The 19,301-nt window shown below is 38.5% G+C and overlaps 1 protein-coding gene across 4 annotated transcripts in view; it reads left to right on the top strand.

Annotated features, from left to right (window-relative positions):
- The window catches only part of PRR16 (proline rich 16), a 278,577-nt gene continuing 260,747 nt past the window's right edge, over positions 1,472-19,301 (top strand). For 2 of the 4 annotated variants that reach the window (XM_018050670.1, XM_005682718.3), the window contains exon 1: positions 1,472-1,830. In XM_018050670.1, coding sequence (XP_017906159.1) covers positions 1,672-1,830 — 159 coding nt within the window. In that variant the 5' untranslated portion in view covers positions 1,472-1,671. Of the gene's footprint in view, positions 1,831-3,306; positions 3,394-19,301 lie in introns of all 4 variants that reach the window. The other 2 variants (XM_018050672.1, XM_018050671.1) reach the window with 2 other exon arrangements.

Raw genomic sequence — 19,301 nt, forward strand, 5'->3', positions numbered from 1 at the left:
TTTACCTAGTGCACACTGGTTTCTTTATTCTTGCCTTATTTTAATTTTTTTTCAGCAGCCTCTGCTTTCTACCTTTCTTCTTTTCCCTCTGATTTTCCAATGAATTTTAAATTTTTAAATTAATTTTTTAAATTCTCTTGACGCCACTTCTAAATTCCTATTTTTCTTCTGTTGTGTCTTTTTTTCCTTCCATATTGCAAATAAGACTTACAAGGATTTATCAAGATGAATTATTCAGAATGAAGAGACTGAATATGAGGGGCCTAAGGGACTAGGAAGTGGGGAGCTGCCAAGGTTTTTTTCTTGTATGGAAGCATGTTGGAACAACCTGGGGTATGAGAAGTAAGAGACAGAGATGCCTGCTAAGGCATGACCAAGTGGGAAGCCTATTAAAGTAATAATTTGGAGTGCATTTTAGAGTGCACTGAAGAAAACAAACTAAATCCAGCCCTCTAGGTCAATAGCTAATAACCCATGAGTTTGCCACTCAGGAAATTAGAACTTTTAACTAATGAGAATCCTAGCCACCTACTGAGAATGAAACCCAAGGCTTCCTATTAACTCCCTTCCCTAGATCTTTTTAACAGAGCAGTCAAAAAGTTATTTCCTCTTTATTTAATTGCAAAAGACTTGAAATAGATACAAAAACAAAAAAGAAAAAAGTCGGAAGCAAACTCTTCTTAGGCTCTCTCACAGCAGGAGAGCCAGTGTATTTCCCCCTCTCCCCAAAACATACATGAGCATAGGTCGTGAAAAGAGGAAGGACAGTTAAAAAAAAACAACAAAAAAAAACACAATTGTCCCAGATAAGTAGAGCCAAGATGACTCAGTCTCCCAGGGGATTTTTTGGTGAGAGGACTTGCAATTAATAAATCCTCTATTAGCTCTGTGGAATCAGCAGGATTAAGCTACCTCTTTCAAGAACACTGTTTAACTATCATGATTCCAGGGCGTGAGGGGTCAATTTTACCGACTTCTCTCCTTAAAAAAAAAAAAAAAAAAAAAAAACACAACAACAAAAACCTGTTCGTCTGTGTTAACTCTTAGCTGAGTAGGAGAGTGACTGGAGGCCTTCTGGACATACTCTCGCCCTGGATAAACATTTAGGTTCGCTTTTACTAACCCTAAATCCAACTTCTGACCCTCCTGTGGTTCTTGATTAATTAATCAGAAAAAGTGTGGTGGGGATCCTGGTCCCTGCTGGTGGGGAAACAGCAGGAATCCAAGCTGCATGTGAAAAGACATCCAGCATGATCAAATGAGGGAGGGCATTTCAGGATCTAGACGAGAGGGTGGGCAGGACCCTGCTCCCAGATGCCCAGGTATTCCGGAGAGATCCCGGAGGAGGCACGTGCCGGGGACTGCAGCTGACAGCCGGGCCGGCGGCCCGGCGCCCCTCTCGGCGCGCGGGCGGGGAACAGCGAGCGCGTGTGTGCGCGAGAGCGGCGGGCGGAGGCGCAGGCGCGCTGTTCGCCCGTCTGCAGCCCGGCGCCGAGCGCCGTGTCTTGTGGAGCCGATGGCAGCACCACCACGGTGCGGCCGCCCGGCCGAGCGCCGAGCGCAGCCACCACCCGCCGCTGCCCGGGGAGCGTCCAGGATGTGGGGGGACCGGGGCGCGCAGCAGCCTCCGCTGGCCCGCCTGTGCTGACCTGCCTCGCTTGCCCCCAAAGAATGTCAGCCAAGTCCAAGGGGACCCCCTCCTCGTCCTCTCCAGCCGAGGGACCGCCGGCAGCCTCCAAAACCAAGGTGAAGGAACAGATCAAGATCATCGTGGAGGATCTGGAATTAGTCCTGGGCGACCTGAAGGACGTGGCCAAGGAACTTAAGGAGGTGAGAGGTGGCGGGGATTGGGGGGAGGAGGGCTGGGGAAGGAGTTCGTTGTCTTTTACCCACTAGGGGTCCGTTTTCACTGGGGACCGCCAGATTTCTTAACTCCTAGGAAACTATAGAAAGAGGACGCCTGCGGATAGACTTGCTCTGCTCCTGCGACTCCCGAGAAGTTGTTGCACTTTCTTGTTTTTAATCAGGAGGAAATCAACTAGTGTTTTTTAATCGATGGACCTGGGCTGGTAGGAGGGGTGAACATGCGAGTCTCCGTATCTAAGTGTGTGTGTGTCTGTGTGTGTGTGTGTGTGAGAGAGAGAGAGAGAGAGAGAGAGAGAGAGAGAGAGAGAGAGAGAGAGAGAGAGAGAGAGAGAGAGAGAGAGAGAGAGAGAGAGTAGGGGATTAACTGGGGGTGTGTCGACAGAGGAAGAGACCAGCCACCGGCCTGAGAGTGCAAGATGCTTCTCTCCTGCCCTCTTGCTCTCCCAGGCTTGTCGCTCCTTGCCTGGCAGCCTTCCTGGACCAAGGCTGATGGGGCGGGTTTCGGCCCCGAGCCAGACCCTGGAGGGCAGCCTGGGAGAAGCTCGACTCCAGCTCTGCTCCCCGCTTCCCGAGCCTCGAACCCTGCTGGAGGAAAGCGACCCGAGGTTGCTTGCAGGAGATCTCAGACGTGGGAATGTAGAAGGGTCTGGGACTTCCTCACTTTCGCAGTTCAGGAGGCAGCCGCTGCACTCCTTAGTAACTCCGGGCCTGCCCGCTACCCCACCTCCTTTCTTCTTCCCGTCCTATCGCCAGTTGGCATAGAAGCTGGGGCACAGAGCGCCTCGGGGTGTGTGTGTGCATGTGTGTGATGCGTGTGCACCAGCTTCTGGCCACTTGAGTTCTAGCTTTTGGGGACCCGGACTGTTTTGGTTCTTCCTGGCTCCCACGAACCCCCATTCTACTTCTACCCTTTCACCCCCACCAGCCTTGATCCGGATAGAAAGAAGCACAGACAGTGTCAAGGCTGAGGATGCGTAACTCCCGCTGCAGCTCCAGGCGGGGGCGAGGGCAGGGATGGGGCGGTGGGGTCTCCCGCGAGCCCGAAGGTGGCTTCTTGGAGGAGCTGGTGGCTGTCCCAACCCAGTAGTTCCCCGCTACTGAATTGGTGCCGGTGCTGTTTTGCGTCAGAGAATCCGCACCCCTAGTCGCAGGAGAGCTACCGCGGTAACTTCTAAGGTGGTAGCCACGGTGGGAAGGGAAGGGGTGGGGCATAGTCTAGATCCAAAATGTAATCCTGTTTTAGAGGCCAAATGGGAGGAGATTGAGGGTCCTTTGGATGTCTGGCCTCTAGAGACTGACCTCTTTTGTCCAATTTCCAATCCAAATGTAAAGATAGAGCCCCCCCCCCTCTTTTTTTTCTTCACATCTCCCCATTCAGTGAACTGAACTCAGCGAATGTTACCAAATGCAAGTCTGTTTACATGGCCCATTTATCAACAGGGTTCGGTTTGGCAATGGCAAGTGTCATTCTTGGAGGCTGCTCCATCGACAATATAATTACTAACCTGGAAGCGGAGAGTGATACAGGTGATCAATCCGAGGAGGAAACTTACTTGTTCATGTTTCAGGGCTTCTCTAGGATCACTGCTTCACTACTGGTTGGCAGATGGCAAGGTTATGCATTGAAATTCAGTTCTAAAGATGCTGTTTGTTTCTTTGTTAACCCTTTTATTTGACATCTTTGGCAGGTTGTGTTTTCATTTGAAACATAATGATTTTTTTTTTAAATAAACAAATTTTTGCACGTTCCTTTTGGTAGAATTGTGCTTTTCAGTTGTTGAGGTTTCTAAGATGGGGGATGTGGGAAACTTACATCAGCACAGAAACGTTTTTACTGTTTCATCCAGCAGCCTGAGATAAAGAGAAAGGTAGTCAGTGAAAATGGCATCTTTGGGCAAATACTTCTTATATTACCATGTGTCACTCCACTCTCTATTTTAGGCAGCATAAATGACAAGAAACTGCACATGGTCCCAGTTCTGCTTTGCATCCTTATTTTGCGGATGTTTGCAGACCAGGTTGATGTATTGTGAAACTTCTAACCTCACCATAGATCTTGGTTGGAATCACAAGGAAGTAAATCAGGGAGTCTGTGGGTCTCTCTCCCTTTCACTCTTTCTGTGTTTTCATTTGCTTGAGGATTTTTCTTTTTTAGGGAAAGCAACACCAAGCAAACTGGTGTGTAAAAGAAATAGAAAAGCATAGAAAATGTACAACCAATTAAATTAAAGGATCTGTCTTCCAGGCATATCTCGAGATGAAATGTTGACTTGATGCTTTGTAAGCTTTGATTGGGTGCTGGGGCCTGACTAATTTAAGATTTCACTCTCACGAGTAAACTTTATGAATGATAAATTATTTGATGTGATTGCTAACTTTTGTGAGGAGGATATCATCTTCCTAAGTTTGCACACGGAGTTGTGTATATTATGTCTGAATCTCAAAACGCTGGCCATTTATATTATAGGAGAAAGTTATTTCAAGAACAAAATATTTATAGGGCATGGTTAACCTATGACATCTTGCAGTTGTCCAGCATTTATCTTTTTAAGATAATGTAGCACACATGACTGAACATGTCTATGACGTAATTTTGAATGGGGGAGTAAGTGAAAAACCTGTTAGTGTCTATGCTTATGATTTGTAAATATAAATATCACTATTTATCAGTTACTACATTTGCTATTCTGGCAGGTTATCATAGGAATATATTAAATACAAACTGTTGCATTTAGAATTCTAATTCTTTTATTGGCAAAGGTATAATTTTAGGCCATGATGTATTTTGATATAAATTAGCACAGAGCTCTTATTAACTTGGAACAGAAGTTAAAAATAAGAAGGTGATTATGACTTGATTACTATATCATTCACCATATGGTATTTGTTTTTCCCCCTGTTCATTCTATCCACAATGCAGTATCTTTTTTTGAATATTTTTTCCTTTATTTTTGTATAAATTCTGCACCAACAATATTGGAATTTTGTTTGAGGTTGTTTTGAAATTTATTTTCTTTTTAGAAGTTTTCTGAACTTCAGTCAATTCAGGTAGTGGGATGGATTCCAATAGAATAGTAGGTACTTGGAACTCTTTAATAGTAACAACATTTCATTACCATTGGTATCTCTTATCATTAGCTATTGTTACTTAACCATTTATAATTAGATTGAATATTAGGAGAAGAGGGTTGGGATTTCTATAGTGTCTAAGGGCAGATTTATTCCGCCCTCTGAATTTAGTAAAACCTCAAATAGCTTGACTGTTCAGAAATAATGTGAGTTTCTTAAGGAAAAGCCTTAAGTATAATTAAACATATTTATTCAGTAGTTACTGTGTGCCAAATACTATGTTATCATTTCATTGCTACTACTATGAGTAGTTTGAGCTTCTGATCTCAGTGAACTCAGAGAGTTGTTTGGGAGACATTTATCCTGTCTTTCAGCATCAATACTATGTAAAGACATTGCTGCTTTTAGTGGGTACTCTTACTGTGATCTAAGAAAAGAGACTTGAGAATAAGAATATGTAGATTTATAAATGAGTACTTACTATGTACTTAGTAGTATGGTAAACCTTTGGTGAAAAGAGTGGTAGAAGCTTAAAAAAGATGGTAAGATATGAATTTGAAGAAGCTTATGGTTTATTCAGATTGTCATGATTAACAAAAATGGATCAGTGCCATATACAGGAACTCACATATCCAACTGTTACAATTAAACAGTGGAGATTTTATGAAACAACTGCTGCTACTGCCAAACAACTATACCCCAGTAAAGAAAATATAAATAAACAGTGGAGATTTTCATGATGATTAAGCTCTTAGGGGGGATGAAGAGTTGAAAAGGAAAATTTGGGGTCTTTGAGATGTGGATAAGGTTTGAAAAGGTAGAAAGGAGGACTTGAGGAGGGGAAATAGCATTGGAGTGCAAGATAATTCCATGTTGCTTTTTTATACACAGAGAAAAAATTAGTGGTGAAATGCTAAAGCTGTAGGGATAAAATTAGCAATTTCTGGCTTATTAGGTATGGAATGATCCTTTTTTTTTAATGAAGTAATGCAGAAGAAAGAGTGCTTTTAAAAAATAATTCTCATATAATCTGACAGCTCTTCATATCATTTTGCCTGTTCTTTATGAAGAAGCTTGCATGCTCAGTCACTCAGTAGAAGTCAATTCTTTGTGACCCCATGGACTGTAGCCCACCAGGCTCCTCTGTTCAAGGAATTGTCCAGGCAAGAATACTGGAGTGGGTTGCCATTTCCTCCTCCAGCAGATCTTCCAGACTCAGGGATCAAACCCACATCTCTAGCCTCCATGTTTCCTACATTGCAGGCAGATTCTTTACCACTACACCACCTGGGAAGCTCTTTTATGAAGTCACTGACAAACTTGGTTTGCATCAAGTGTTGGTGTTAGTATGGGATCACAGATCTTGTTGATTAGAGAAATATTGGAGTATGTAATAAGTAGCTTTTTACTTGGAAACAAAATTCATTGCTGCTTTAGTTGGATTCTCATTTAGACTGTTTATAGCCTTGGTAATTTTTCATACTGTTTCATTTTATGATTTTAAGTAACACGACTATCATATGAGTTAAATATATATGTACATACATACATCTGTATATATACATATACATACACATATGTATATAACATATAGCTAAGCCATGTGAGTAGACATACTGTTATGGAGAAACCAGCTAAGATGAGTTGTTTTGTCTGCCCCACAGTCACTGACTGATGGGACTCCATGAGTGGGAAGGTTTTGTCAGCTTTGTGACTATGAATTGGAAAGCATTCATCTTTTTTCTTATAATGTCATAAAAGGAAATAAAATTAGGTTTAATTTTAAAAAGTTTGAAAACCTTAGGAAATGATCCATTTGTGGGGGGCATTGAAAACAGAATTAATCGAATTAACAGCAACAACAAAATAGAATTAACAATTATCTACAAAATATTTCTGTTTTGTTAAATGTTTTTACCCTTATCCACATGAAGTGCTGTAGTTTATTGGTCTGGGAAATCCTACCAAATATTTTCTGGTTACTGAATCCATGCATATAAAATTCATTACTTGAACAAATTACAGAGAATAATCTCTGCAGTATTTTCTAAGTTCTAAAATTGTGAATGAGTAAAATTTCATAGTTAATTCAATTGCAGCGATAGCTGTAGTTGTACTGCTCTATTCAATAGTCTGCCTTCTCAAACAAGTATATTTACCTGTTAAAATTCTTTTTAGTTTTTCTTTTCTTAAGCGTGATGGCTTAGCATGTTACTAAAAGAGCAGCATGGTTCTGAGGAAATAAAAATAACCAGTAACCATCCTTTACTGTCTCTCTATTTCCAATGCATTAAACTATTTAAGACTCAGAGAATTACCTGATAAGAAATTCAAGCAGACTGAAAGTAATAAATAATGTACTTCAGGCAATAGTGAAGTAATAGATAATAAAACCAATGCAGTAATTTGTTACCTGCATTATTTTTTTTTCTACCTTTACTGCTCTGAGGATCTCAGGTAATTAAAACAAAGTGTAAGAAAAAGATAGAATGTAAGTTTGAGTAAAACATATTTTTCCCGAATAAATTAAACTATAGAAGCTTCTATAGAACTAGTTCATGAAAAATAGCATGGGCAATTTTTTAAAATTACAAAGGAAAATTTCCAATAATATGCTAACTAATTTCTGATTGATATGTACATAACTGACATAGAGCTGAAAATCAAAGTTTGGTAACAATGAAGGGTGCTTTTTTTTCTTTAAAAGATTAATTTGTGTATTTTATTTTTTGGGGGGAGCAGTTTTAGGTTCCCAGCAAAATCGAGGAGGAGGTATAGAGATTCCTATGTCCCTATGTCCCTGTCCGTATGTATCATCCTGCATTATCAGCATCCCCCACCAGATTGGTACATTGGTATAATTGATGGATACACAGAGACTAAGGGCAAAAGGAGAAAGGGGTGACAGAGGATGAGATGGCTGGATGGCATCACCAACTCAATGGACATGAGTTTGAACAAACTCCAGGAGATAGTGAAGGACAGGGATGCCTGGTGTGTTGCAGTCCATGGAGTTGCAAAGAGTTGGACATGGCTTAGTGACTAAACCACATTAACACATCATTATCATCCAAAGTCCGTAGTTTATGTTAGGGTTTACTCTTAATTTCAGACATTTTGTGACTTTGGACAAATGTCTAATGATATATATCTATCATTTTGGTGTTCCATAGAGTATTTTCACTGCCCTAAAATTCCTGCTCCACCTGTTTTTCTTTCCTTCAAATCCTGAGGGTATTAATTTTTTTTAAAGAAAATATTTCAATTTTTTGTGATTTCTTACGTAATACAGTGTATGAATAATATAGAAAGTTTGGGAAAAGTCTAAAAAACAGGAGAAAACAAAAGTTGCCTTTAATGCCACACATAAATAAATATATTGAGAATTTTGCTACATTTTCTCTTCATCTTTTTTTTTAAAGTATCTGTTTATGTAATTTGTCTGCATTGGGTCTTTATTGCAGCTCACAGACTCTCTAGTTGTGGCACTCAGGCTTAGTTGCTCCATAGCATGTGGAATCTTAGTTCCCTGACCAGGGTTTGAACATACATCCCCTGTACTGCAAGGCAGAGTCTTAACCACTGGACCACCAGACAAGCCCTTGTGTCTTTTTGTATGTGTATTTTTAACATAGACAAAGTCATGTAAAATTATGAAGTTATGTGCAATGATGTTTTCTGCTTTCTGGAGTACTATTAGATCATAACCATTATATAAATCTATTGTAAGTTACTTTATAGGTCCCCTAATGTGGAAATAGATGGGGAAAAGTGGAAACAGTGTCAGACTATTTTTGGGGGCTCCAAAATCACTGCAGATGGTGACTGTAGCCATGAAATTAAAAGACGCTTACTCCTTGGAAGGAAAGTTATGACCAACCTAGATAGCATGTTCAAAAGCAGAGACATAACTTTGCCAACAAAGGTCCGTCTAGTCAAGGCTATGGTTTTTCCAGTGGTCATGTATGGATGTGAGAGTTGGACTGTGAAGAAAGCTGAGCGCCGAAGAATTGATGCTTTTGAACTGTGGTGTTGGAGAAGACTCTTGAGAGTCCCTTGGACTGCAAGGAGATCCAACCAGTCCATTCTGAAGATCAGCCCTGGGATTTCTTTAGAAGGAATGATGCTAAAGCTGAAACTCCAGTACTTTGGCCACCTCATGCGAAGAGTTGACTCACTGGAAAAGACTCTGATGCTGGGAGGGATCGGGGGCAGGAGGAAAAGGGAACGACAGAGGATGAGATGGCTGGATGGCATCACGAACTCGATGGACGTGAGTCTGAGTGAACTCCGGGAGTTGGTGATGGACAGGGAGGCCTGACGTGCTGTGATTCATGGGGTCGCGAAGAGTCGGACATGACTGAGCGGCTGAACTGAACTGAACTGAATGTTCAACAGCCTATTTATTAACAAGTTTTTGTGTTTGTTAAGGATCTCTAAAAGAACAGCTTTGATAATAAAAACAGCGAAGAAATTTTTACCCTCTGCCTGGTACCATTCTAAGTATATTTCTTAATATTAGGACTTCTAATTCTCAAAACAGACATGTGAGGAAGGTAGAGTTGTTACTGTTTTCCAGATAAGAAAACAGAGGTCAGAGATACAGTTACTTGCCAGGGTCACTCACTTGTGAGTGAGGCTTCATTGCTAGGCATTTTATTGCTGCCGCCCAGGCATTTCCCAGGTGGCACTTGTGGTGAAGAACTCGCCTGACAATACACGAGACTCAGAGACACAGGTTTGAATCTTGGGTTGGGAAGATTCTCTCGAGTAGGAAGTGGCACCCTGCTTCAATATTCTTGCCTGGAAAATTCCATGGGCAGAGGAGCCTGGTGGGCTACAGTGCATGGGGCCCCAAAGAGTTGAACATGACTGGATACACAGCACAACTCAGACATTTAACCACTAAGCTCTGGATTTTCCTCCTTTTCCTCCACTTGTTTAGAAATCAAGGGTGTGGAAGTTTTAAAATCTTCAATCCCTTTGCCAAGTTGTCTTCCAGAGAGTTTTTCACGTTTTTTTTACCCCTGGTATCTGTATATGTATGGACTCTGCTTCTTCAATTTCTAGTGAAAATGATAAAACTTTTCATCTTGTTGTGAGTGAATTACTTCTTTGTGATAACATTGTTTTTGTTGGGTTGTACTCAGTTTTGGACACCAGTATTGAAGCAGAACTAACAGTGGGTTGATTAGACATTGTAGTTTTCATCCTTCAAATAAGTAGGTACTGCAATGAATTACTTTTGACCTATTTACTCTTCAGCAAAAACATTAATAATAATATAACATCTCTTTTTTTATATTATGACTTAGAAAATAAAGGAGCAACTAATATGGGTACTTCCTGATCTTGAGCATTGTATAGAGAAGTTTCAAATGAATTTAAAAGAATTTGTTGTTCAGTCATTTAGTATGTCTGATTCTTTGTGACCCCATGGCCTGTAGCATGCCAGGCTTCCCTGTCCTTCACTGTCTCCCAGAGTTTACTCAAACCGATGTCCAGTGAGTTGGTGATGCCATCGAACTATCTCATCCTCTGTCTCTCCCTTCTCCTCCTGCCCTCAGTCTTTCCCAGCATCATGGTCTTTTCCAATGAGTCAACTCTTCACATCAGGTGGACAAAGCATTGCAGCTTCAGCTTCAGCATCAGTCCTTCCAGTAACTCTTCAGGGTTGATTTCCTTTAGGATTGACTGGTTTGATCTCCTTGCTGTCCAAGGGACTCTCAAGAGTCTTCTCCAGCACCACAGTTTGAAAGCATCCATTCTTTGGTGCTCAGCCTTCTTTATGTTCCAACTCTCATATCTGTCCATGACGTCTGGAAAAGCCATAGCTTTGACCATACAGACCTTTATTGGCAAAGCGATGTCTCTGGTTTTTAATATGCTGTTTAGGTTTGTCATAACTTCTCTTCCAAGGAGCAAATGTCTTTTAATTTCATGGCTGCAGTCACCATCCACAGTTATTTTGGAACCCAAGAAAATAAAGTCTGTCACTGTTTCAATAACTTTTATTCTCTTTTGTTGTTTTCAAATTGTAGTAGAAAGGGACTACTGTCCTTAAGTTTTCTGAAATGTCTTGGGTTTTTACAGTTGTTTCACTTTCTGCTGTGACAGATGAGTAGAGAAGCTTGTGGAGTTATGTAAAAGGCTCCAAATTATTGAGCTGCCTAACAGTATCGTGGGCTTCCCTGGTGGCTCAGTGGTAAAGAATCTTCCTGCAGTTGCAGAAGGTGTGGGTTTGATCCTGGATCAGGAAGATCCCCTGGAGAAGGAAATGGCAACCTACTCCAGTATTCTTGCCTGGAAAATCCCATGGACGGCGGAGCCTGGTAGGCTGCTGTCCTTGGGGTCGCAAAGAGTCGGACATGACTGAGGGACTTCACTTTCACTTTCATGTATGAGGAAGCTGAAATAGAGAGATAACTTGAGCTGGCCAAAATGTTTGTTTTGAGTTTCCCTGTAAGATGTTATGGGAAAGCCTGAATGCTCTTTTTGGCTGATCCACCAATGTAGAGAGCAGAGATGGAGCTGGTCTCTTGATACTTCTCCCTCTAGACCCTTGTCCAGAACAGCTTCCCAATTGTCAGCAGCAACAGTGTTACTCTGCTATTTCACGGGCTTTTGACTTCAATATAATCTCTTTCCCTCTCCTTCCTCCTCTACCTCATCTGCCACACTCTCCCTTCTTGTTCTTCCCTTCTTCTCTGTCTTCTTCATTTTTTTGTTCTTGAAACTTCTCTTTTCCTTCTCCTTCCACGTAAGCTTCTTTGATATGCTGCATAAGCGTCTTTGATTATGCCTCAATATATTATACACTTATGCAAAAATTTTGTTTAAACTTCTACGTTCTTTAAATAGCTACTATATGCAAGGCAGTGTACTAGGGAATAAAAGCACAGTATTGAGCAACACACAACACCCCTGACATCTGGAACTTACATACTAATAGGAAGACATTATTCGAATAATAACAGAGATAATATTTTTTAAGCAGTGTTAAAGGCTGTGAAAGAAAAGCTCCTGGTACAGCAGGAGCGTAAAATCATTGGGAAGTCTTGTAAACTCTTCTAAATAGGGGGTTTCAGATTGGCCGCCTGCCTTCCTGCTGCCACCTCTCCTATCCTTGTGCTGTGAATTTCATGGATGATGTTTTATTAGCCCTAGAGCTGTCTGTCTCTTGTTCACCTCTCCTCTGCCAGTTCATTCTTTAAACACTACCAGATTAATCTTCTTAACACACTGCTTTCTTCAGGCCACTCCCCTGCTTAAAAGATCACACACTATTCTCCTGATACTTAAAATGTCAAACGAACAAACCCAGACTTCCAGGCTGATATCTAGCCAGTTCCGTTTTTATAGCGTGGCCTTATCACCTCTTCTTTGGGGGGTAAAGCAGAGACCATCCCAGACAATCTTGACATCACAGTTTTTACCCAACTTGAATTCTGTATTCCTCATGTTTATGGTCACTATGCCACTCAGCTGTGTTTTCTTATGTTCCGTAACAATCGTTCCATGATTGTGCCTTAAAAAAGTTAGTAACCTTTCTCTTTTAGTTAGTAACCATGTAATATTCATTGCAACATTTCTAAAGTCTTACTCTTGTTATCTGAGGAGGAACTTAAATTTGAGGATTCAGTTCTGAGTAATACCTGTTAAAGATGTTAAGGACTAAAACTCAGTAATTCTGCTTGTGCATAACAGCCTGTTCTTTCTCATCTACTCAAGAAAATCACTAACAATTCTCACCTATTTCTGCTATATTATTTTTTGTTCATTCTCCCCAGATGATTCCCATGAATGTAAAAGTGAAAATAATGATAATAGTAAAGCCCTCTCTTGACTCCACTTGCCTTGAAAATGACCATCCCACTTCTTAGCTCTCTTTTATAGAATATCCTGAGTTTTATATTTGCCATCACCTATTTCATCTTACTCTTTCCTAAACCCCCTTTGATCAGACCTGTACTCTACCTGGGGCTTCCCTGGTGGTTAAGATGGTAAAGACTCCACATGCTATGCAGGAGACCTAGGGTCGACCCTGGATTGGGAAGATCCCTGGAGGAGGGCATAGCAGCCCACTCCAGTATTCTTGCCTAGAGAATCCCCATGGCAGAGAACCCTGGTTTCTCCAGACCTTCTAATTTTTTAAGATCAGTGGTCTTCTCTGTATCCTACCTGAATGTCTTAAGAGACATCTTCACTTTTTTGTGTGCAAATTGGAATACTGTTTTTTCTCTTTCCCTCAAAACTTAGGTTTTGCAGTCTCTCCCAAGTCAATGGATAGTGTTAGAGTCAAATTCATCACAGTCTGAATATATATATATATATATATATATATATATATATATATTTTACAGCATTTACTATGTTTTTCTGCTTTTTGAACATTGTGTCCCTGTCTTACCATTAGTCATTATAAATTTTAAATTAACTGGAAAATGACATGCAAAAGAGGTTTTGGATATTGCTTAAATATGTTTTAATTATTCCACTATGTCCATAAGAAATACGAAAGCAGTTTGTTGAGAAGACCTGATATTATACAAAATATTCAGAAGCTAGAAAATATTTGTATTTGGCCTCTTTTTCTTTTTTTTTTCTTCTGTGTACTCCCTCTAGTGTTCAAAAATATGAGTACTTATAATTAGCTTATTCAGATACTAAAGAACACACATTAATGTAGAAATAAGGCCTTCTTTACCTGATATATGTGTGTGTGTGTGTATATATGTTTTGTTTGTTTGTTTCTCACACTGGAGGTTATATTATCCAGTTAGTGAATTTTCAATGTTTGTATGAACAGCATTCTTTCTCCCCTTTCCTGTAGGGATTTGATTGTGTCTGTTTTTTCATATGTGTAATTTTACCCTGTCCACTTTAGTCAGGGGAAATAGTGGATTTCTTGAACATCTGTCTTTAAAGATCAGAATTTTCCTCAGTTTTAAAAACTAAAGTCTAGATATTAGTTGGGCAGTTTGGATATGAACAGGAATCCTCCCACATGCTAAAATTAAAAAAAAACAAAAAAAACAAAAAAACCCTGTTTAACTAGAGCTGTGTCTTTGAACATAGAATTTAAAGTATTTAAATAATTGACATAATTTTATTTTAATATACTGAAACATTATCTAAATACATTGGCTTCAAGATACCTTAAGAAATAATGAAGGTATCTCTAGGAATAACAAAAAAAAAATAAAAAATTAAAAAATTAAAAAAAAAAAAACAAATATGAAAATTTAGAAATCTTCCTAACCCAGGGATTGAACCCAAGTCTCATGCATTGCAGGCAGATTCTTTACCATCTGAGCCACCAGGGAAGCCCTTAAATAATGTATATATTACTTTATAGATTATATATATTATATTATTCTCATTTAATATAGAATGTTAAAACTGCTAGCATATATGGAAGAGAAAATAATTTTAAATTGTAAAGTTAACTAAATTATTACTATTCAGAACTTTTTAAAAATTCGAGGCTACTGTTGGAAGTGAATTTTTCTAAACTGATGTATAAGATTGTTACTTATATTTGATTAATGCCCTATGTTTTTAAACTTCTTTGATGCCTACTATTTTGAAGTACTTTGATGCTTACTATTGCTCATAGTCCAACAAAGCATTGATAAAAAAGAATAGAAATAATAAATTAAGTGACTTTCAGAGATATTGTTTTCTAAGCTCTATCTACTCCCTGGAAATACTTTTATATTATAATGATTAGTGCATTTTAAATGAATCTAATATTCCATATTCATACTATATATTTTAAGGGGAGAATTATTCAATACTTTAACCTTATTCATAACAGACTGCATTGTATGCCTTTGGGGAAACATATTTTTTAAATATGCAGAATAATAATATGGCACTGATGCCTATTTGGGGTTGTTTCATTATAGACAGTATGTACTAAAATGCTTGAGAACTTAACATCTGCTTTCTGAAGTTGTTATTACTAATAAATATAATGTCTAATGAAGTCCATTACTCACTGACAACCCTAGGTCCCGATATACTCTGTTATTTAATACTAGGTTGGCCAGTAACACTTCTTGAATTTTTTTTTTTTTTTTTTGGCTTGCTGGGGATAGTTACTGAACCACTATCTGAATTCCTGTTCATAATGCTTTTTCTGGTCACTCTACTGATTTAGTAGTATTTATTGGAGATAGCGCTTGTATTGCTACACTTAGCTCTTTCTTAGATTTGAAATATTTCTAACCACATTACATTTTTATTGGTTCCTGATCATGTGTCTTCTTTCTTCAGAAAACTGATGGAAAAAAGGGATGTAATTTTAAAAAAAGCACTGATACCTGAGCAGAGTTGCAGGAAAAAAAAAAAGCAGGGGCTATCATTTAATTTAAAAATATAGTAATAAGCTTGCTTTGTATAGAGTTAGAATACCATTATAACATTTACTGAAGATGGGAGATGATTTACTAAATTTGGCTTCCCTGATGACTCAGTTGGTAAAGAATCTGCCTGCAATGTCAGAGACCTGGGTGTGATCCCTGGGTTGGAAAGATCCACTGGAGAAAGGAAAGGCTACCCACTCCAGTATCTTGGCCTGGAGAATTCCATGAACTGTATAGTCCATGGGGTTGCAAAGAGTTGAACATGACTGAGCGACTTTCATGTTCATATTTGAGTTTACACAAGAGGATAATAGCTTTAAATTGTGAGGAAATCTAAACCAGTTAAGAACTCTTTAGTAAGAAACTTTGATCTCCTATGCATTTATATAAAATTGTCTTATTTTACCATAGATGGAAGTGTTAGTTGCTAAGTCATGTCCTACTCTTTGAGACCCCGTGGACTATAGACCGACAGGCTTCTTTGTCTTTGGAATTCTCCAGACAAGGATACTGGAGTGGGTTGCCATTCCCTTCTCCAGGGGATCTTCCTGACCCAGGGATTGAACCCAGCTTTCCTGCATTGCAGGCAGATTCTTAAACCAACAGAAAATGTATGAGAACTGATTGAATTAATGTTTTCATACGTCCTCTTCAAAGTCACCCTACATAGTACTCCTGAACTTGGCAATGACCTGAAGTACTTTTTGACAAAGAAGTACATAGCAGACAGCACTTTGGCTAACTTATTTCCCTTGGATATTTGATAATTTTCAAAAATAACACAGACACTTAACCAACATTTTAAGAGATAGCATTACAGATATTGGTTCCATTTTTAGTATAGGAGAAGTACATGTGTGTATTATAAAATTCTGAAAGTCTGTGGGAGATCTTGTGTTTTTTGAAAATAGAGATCTAAATAATACTATATTATATTAATATATTTCCTATAAATTATTGAAAGCATATTACTTTTCTCAGTACAGGTGGAAACCAATACATGGCTAGGAGCAAACTTTAAAAAATGCTTTTGTGCATTTAAGAAAATCTTCTTAATACAAGTTCCATTAATACACAGAATTTGGTAAGTGATAAAGAAAATTTTAGATTGTAGTATTAGGTAAAATATGTAGCAATTTTCCTAGAATATTTCTTTTCCAAAATAAATTTTGAAATAGTTTGCTGATTATATTCAAATAGGAATCCATTACTAAAGAGAACCAAGAAATGCCAAAATTTGATTTAGTATCTGATATGTTATTCTAACAGAAAATAAAGATTAATGGCTCATTTTTTGTTTCTTTAATCACCATAATTTCCATATGTTTTTAAATGACATTTAGCAGGGAAACAGAATTCCAAATATAATTATCTAATAAGAAAAGTGCCATCTTTTTTTTCTTTAATGAGCATATTACCCACTGGGCCTTTTCTTCCTTATAGTCAGAGTATGTGTTCCATGAGAGTAAACACCTCATATGTCTTATATTACTTTGTTCTCTTAGTTTAGAGCGGTGCCTACCATGCAGTGGGGTTTCTCAGGTGGCACAGTGGTAAAGAATCCGCCTGCCAAGCAGGAGTTGGGTTCGACCCCTGGGTTGGGAAGATCGCATGGAAGGAAGTGGCACCCACTGCAATAAGTGAAGTCACTCAGTCGTGTTCGACTCTTTGCGACCCCATGGACTGTAGCCTACCATGCTCCTCCATCCGTGGGATTCTCCAGGCAAGAATACTGGAGTGGGTTGCCATTTAATAATCCTGCCTAGAAAATCCCATGGACCAGAGGAGCCTGGATGGGCTACGGTCCATGGGGTTGCAAAGAGTCGGACAGAACTAAGCATGCACCACATGAAAAGCAGATTCCCTCTTAAAAAATGTATACTTTCTGTCAGTCTCATTAAATTCAAATAGAGAATTTCACTGAAGGATATACCTTAATGTTATGTTTTGTTATTTAAAAGAATGGATCTTGTAGCATGCTGATTAAAGTCAGTCCATGAGAAGAGAATCATAATTATTTGAGTTCATGCTAAACTGCATAAATTTTATACTCTTTTCTTTGTTTGTCTTATAGATTGAATAGAATTCAGTGCTAGGATGAGAATTTCTTGCTTTCATTTTATGATATTTTCTTACATAACAACTGAGAAAGCTTAAAAAACAAAGTGAGCTACTATGATATGAACTACATTAGAAATGAAAAATGAAAAGATTGAGCAGTTGCCCCCAGAGCATTCAGGAGAGAGGCTTTTAAATTTATTCATAGAAGCATTAAAGTTGTTATCTTGAAATAATGCAGAATATTTTTCTTGAAAATATATAGTAAATGTGAAAGGACTGAAAGTGAAGTCCTGTCCAACCCTTTGTGACCCCGTGGACTGTAGCCTACCAGGCTCCCCCCTCCATGGGATTTTCCAGGCAATAGTGCTGGAGTGGATTGCCATTTCCTTCTCCAGGGGATCTTCCCAACCCAGGGATTGAACCCAGGTCTCCTGCATTGTAGACAGACACTTTACCATTTGTGCCACCAGGGAAGTCCCTTTTCATAGAAGCATTAAAGTTGTTATCTTGAAATAAAACAGAATATTTTTCCTGAATATATATAGTAAATGTGAAAGGACTGAGGAAGGTAGAAATGTGTAGAATAAATTAATTCTAATTAACTTAATTAGAATAAATTAATTTAATTAATGTAAATTAAATGAAGAAATATTCAGAATTGGGTTTAGCCTTTGTGAATGACATACTTAACTTAATCACATAAAGTAAATTAATTGAACCTTACATCTGAATCCTATCATCAGTAACTTTTAAGTGAAAATAGATTTAAACATTTACTGAAAAGAGGATAGTATATCCATCAGAAGTTTAACTATGTGCCAGATGTTTCTTTTGTCTAGAAAAAAGGAGGGCTTGGAGATACAAAAATACACACATATAAACGTACATATATAATGTGAAATCTTGATAAGTAAAGATTAACTTCTAAGAATGTCTAATTTATGATGGTATGATGAAAAAGAAGTTATTTGCCACATTTTTAAACCCTATTTTAAGGGGATATATTTAATAAACTATTCTTCTCTATAGTTTAAAGGACATTTACCTTAAGCTGACATTTCTATATGTTGGTTAGAACATATAGAACACATATGTTGGTTAGACATTTCTATATGTTGCATTTATTTCTATAAATAAAAAATATCAGAGAATGTGATCTAGTGATTCACAAAAGAAGAAAAAGAAATGAAAGACTGGTGTGCATTTAAAAAGTCACTGTGCAGGGGAGGAGAGAATCAAGCATTTTCAAAATAAAGCTAATGAGAGTGTAAATTGGAACAATATTTCCGAAGGACATTTTTGTCAATATTCATCAGAAGTCACGCAAACTCTTTTTTCCCAGCAAACAATAGACTCCGTTTAAAAGGAAATAATTAGAGAAGCAGAGAAAATTGTAAATAACAGAGTATGCATCAAAATATCTATATCAATTTTCTTTTATGTGTTCTCTTTATTCTTATTTTTCTTCATATTTCTGCTCTTATTTATTTTTACATTGTACAACTGAAAGTGTCACTTTCCTAATTCTTAAAGAAATAAAAAAAATACTATTTTCAAAAGCAGATACTAAAATTATAACAGTTAACCCATTTAAACCCCATGCAGTATCTAGTCAAGTCTTATATTCTTTGTATTGTCTTTGTTGCTCCTCAGGTAGAAAATCTTTTTAATTCTGCCTTGTATGTGTGACAGGAGTGTTTTAAGTGGTAGAAAACAAAAACTGTAATAAAAAGAAAACTGGTATGTTAAGCGGCTCTGTGTGCTTAAAATTCAAGGCCAGCTGGTGTGGGAAATCAGAGGTCTTGCTTTGGATTCCAGCTTTGTTACTGCTGCTAAGTCACTTCAGTCGTGTCCGACTCTGTGCGACCCCGTAGACGGCAGCCCACCAGGCTCCCCCTCCCTGGGATTCTCCAGGCAAGAACACTGGAGTGGGTT

This window comes from Capra hircus, chromosome 7 (genome assembly GCF_001704415.2).
Source record: "Capra hircus breed San Clemente chromosome 7, ASM170441v1, whole genome shotgun sequence".
In the NCBI taxonomy this organism is placed as follows: Eukaryota; Metazoa; Chordata; class Mammalia; order Artiodactyla; family Bovidae; genus Capra; species Capra hircus.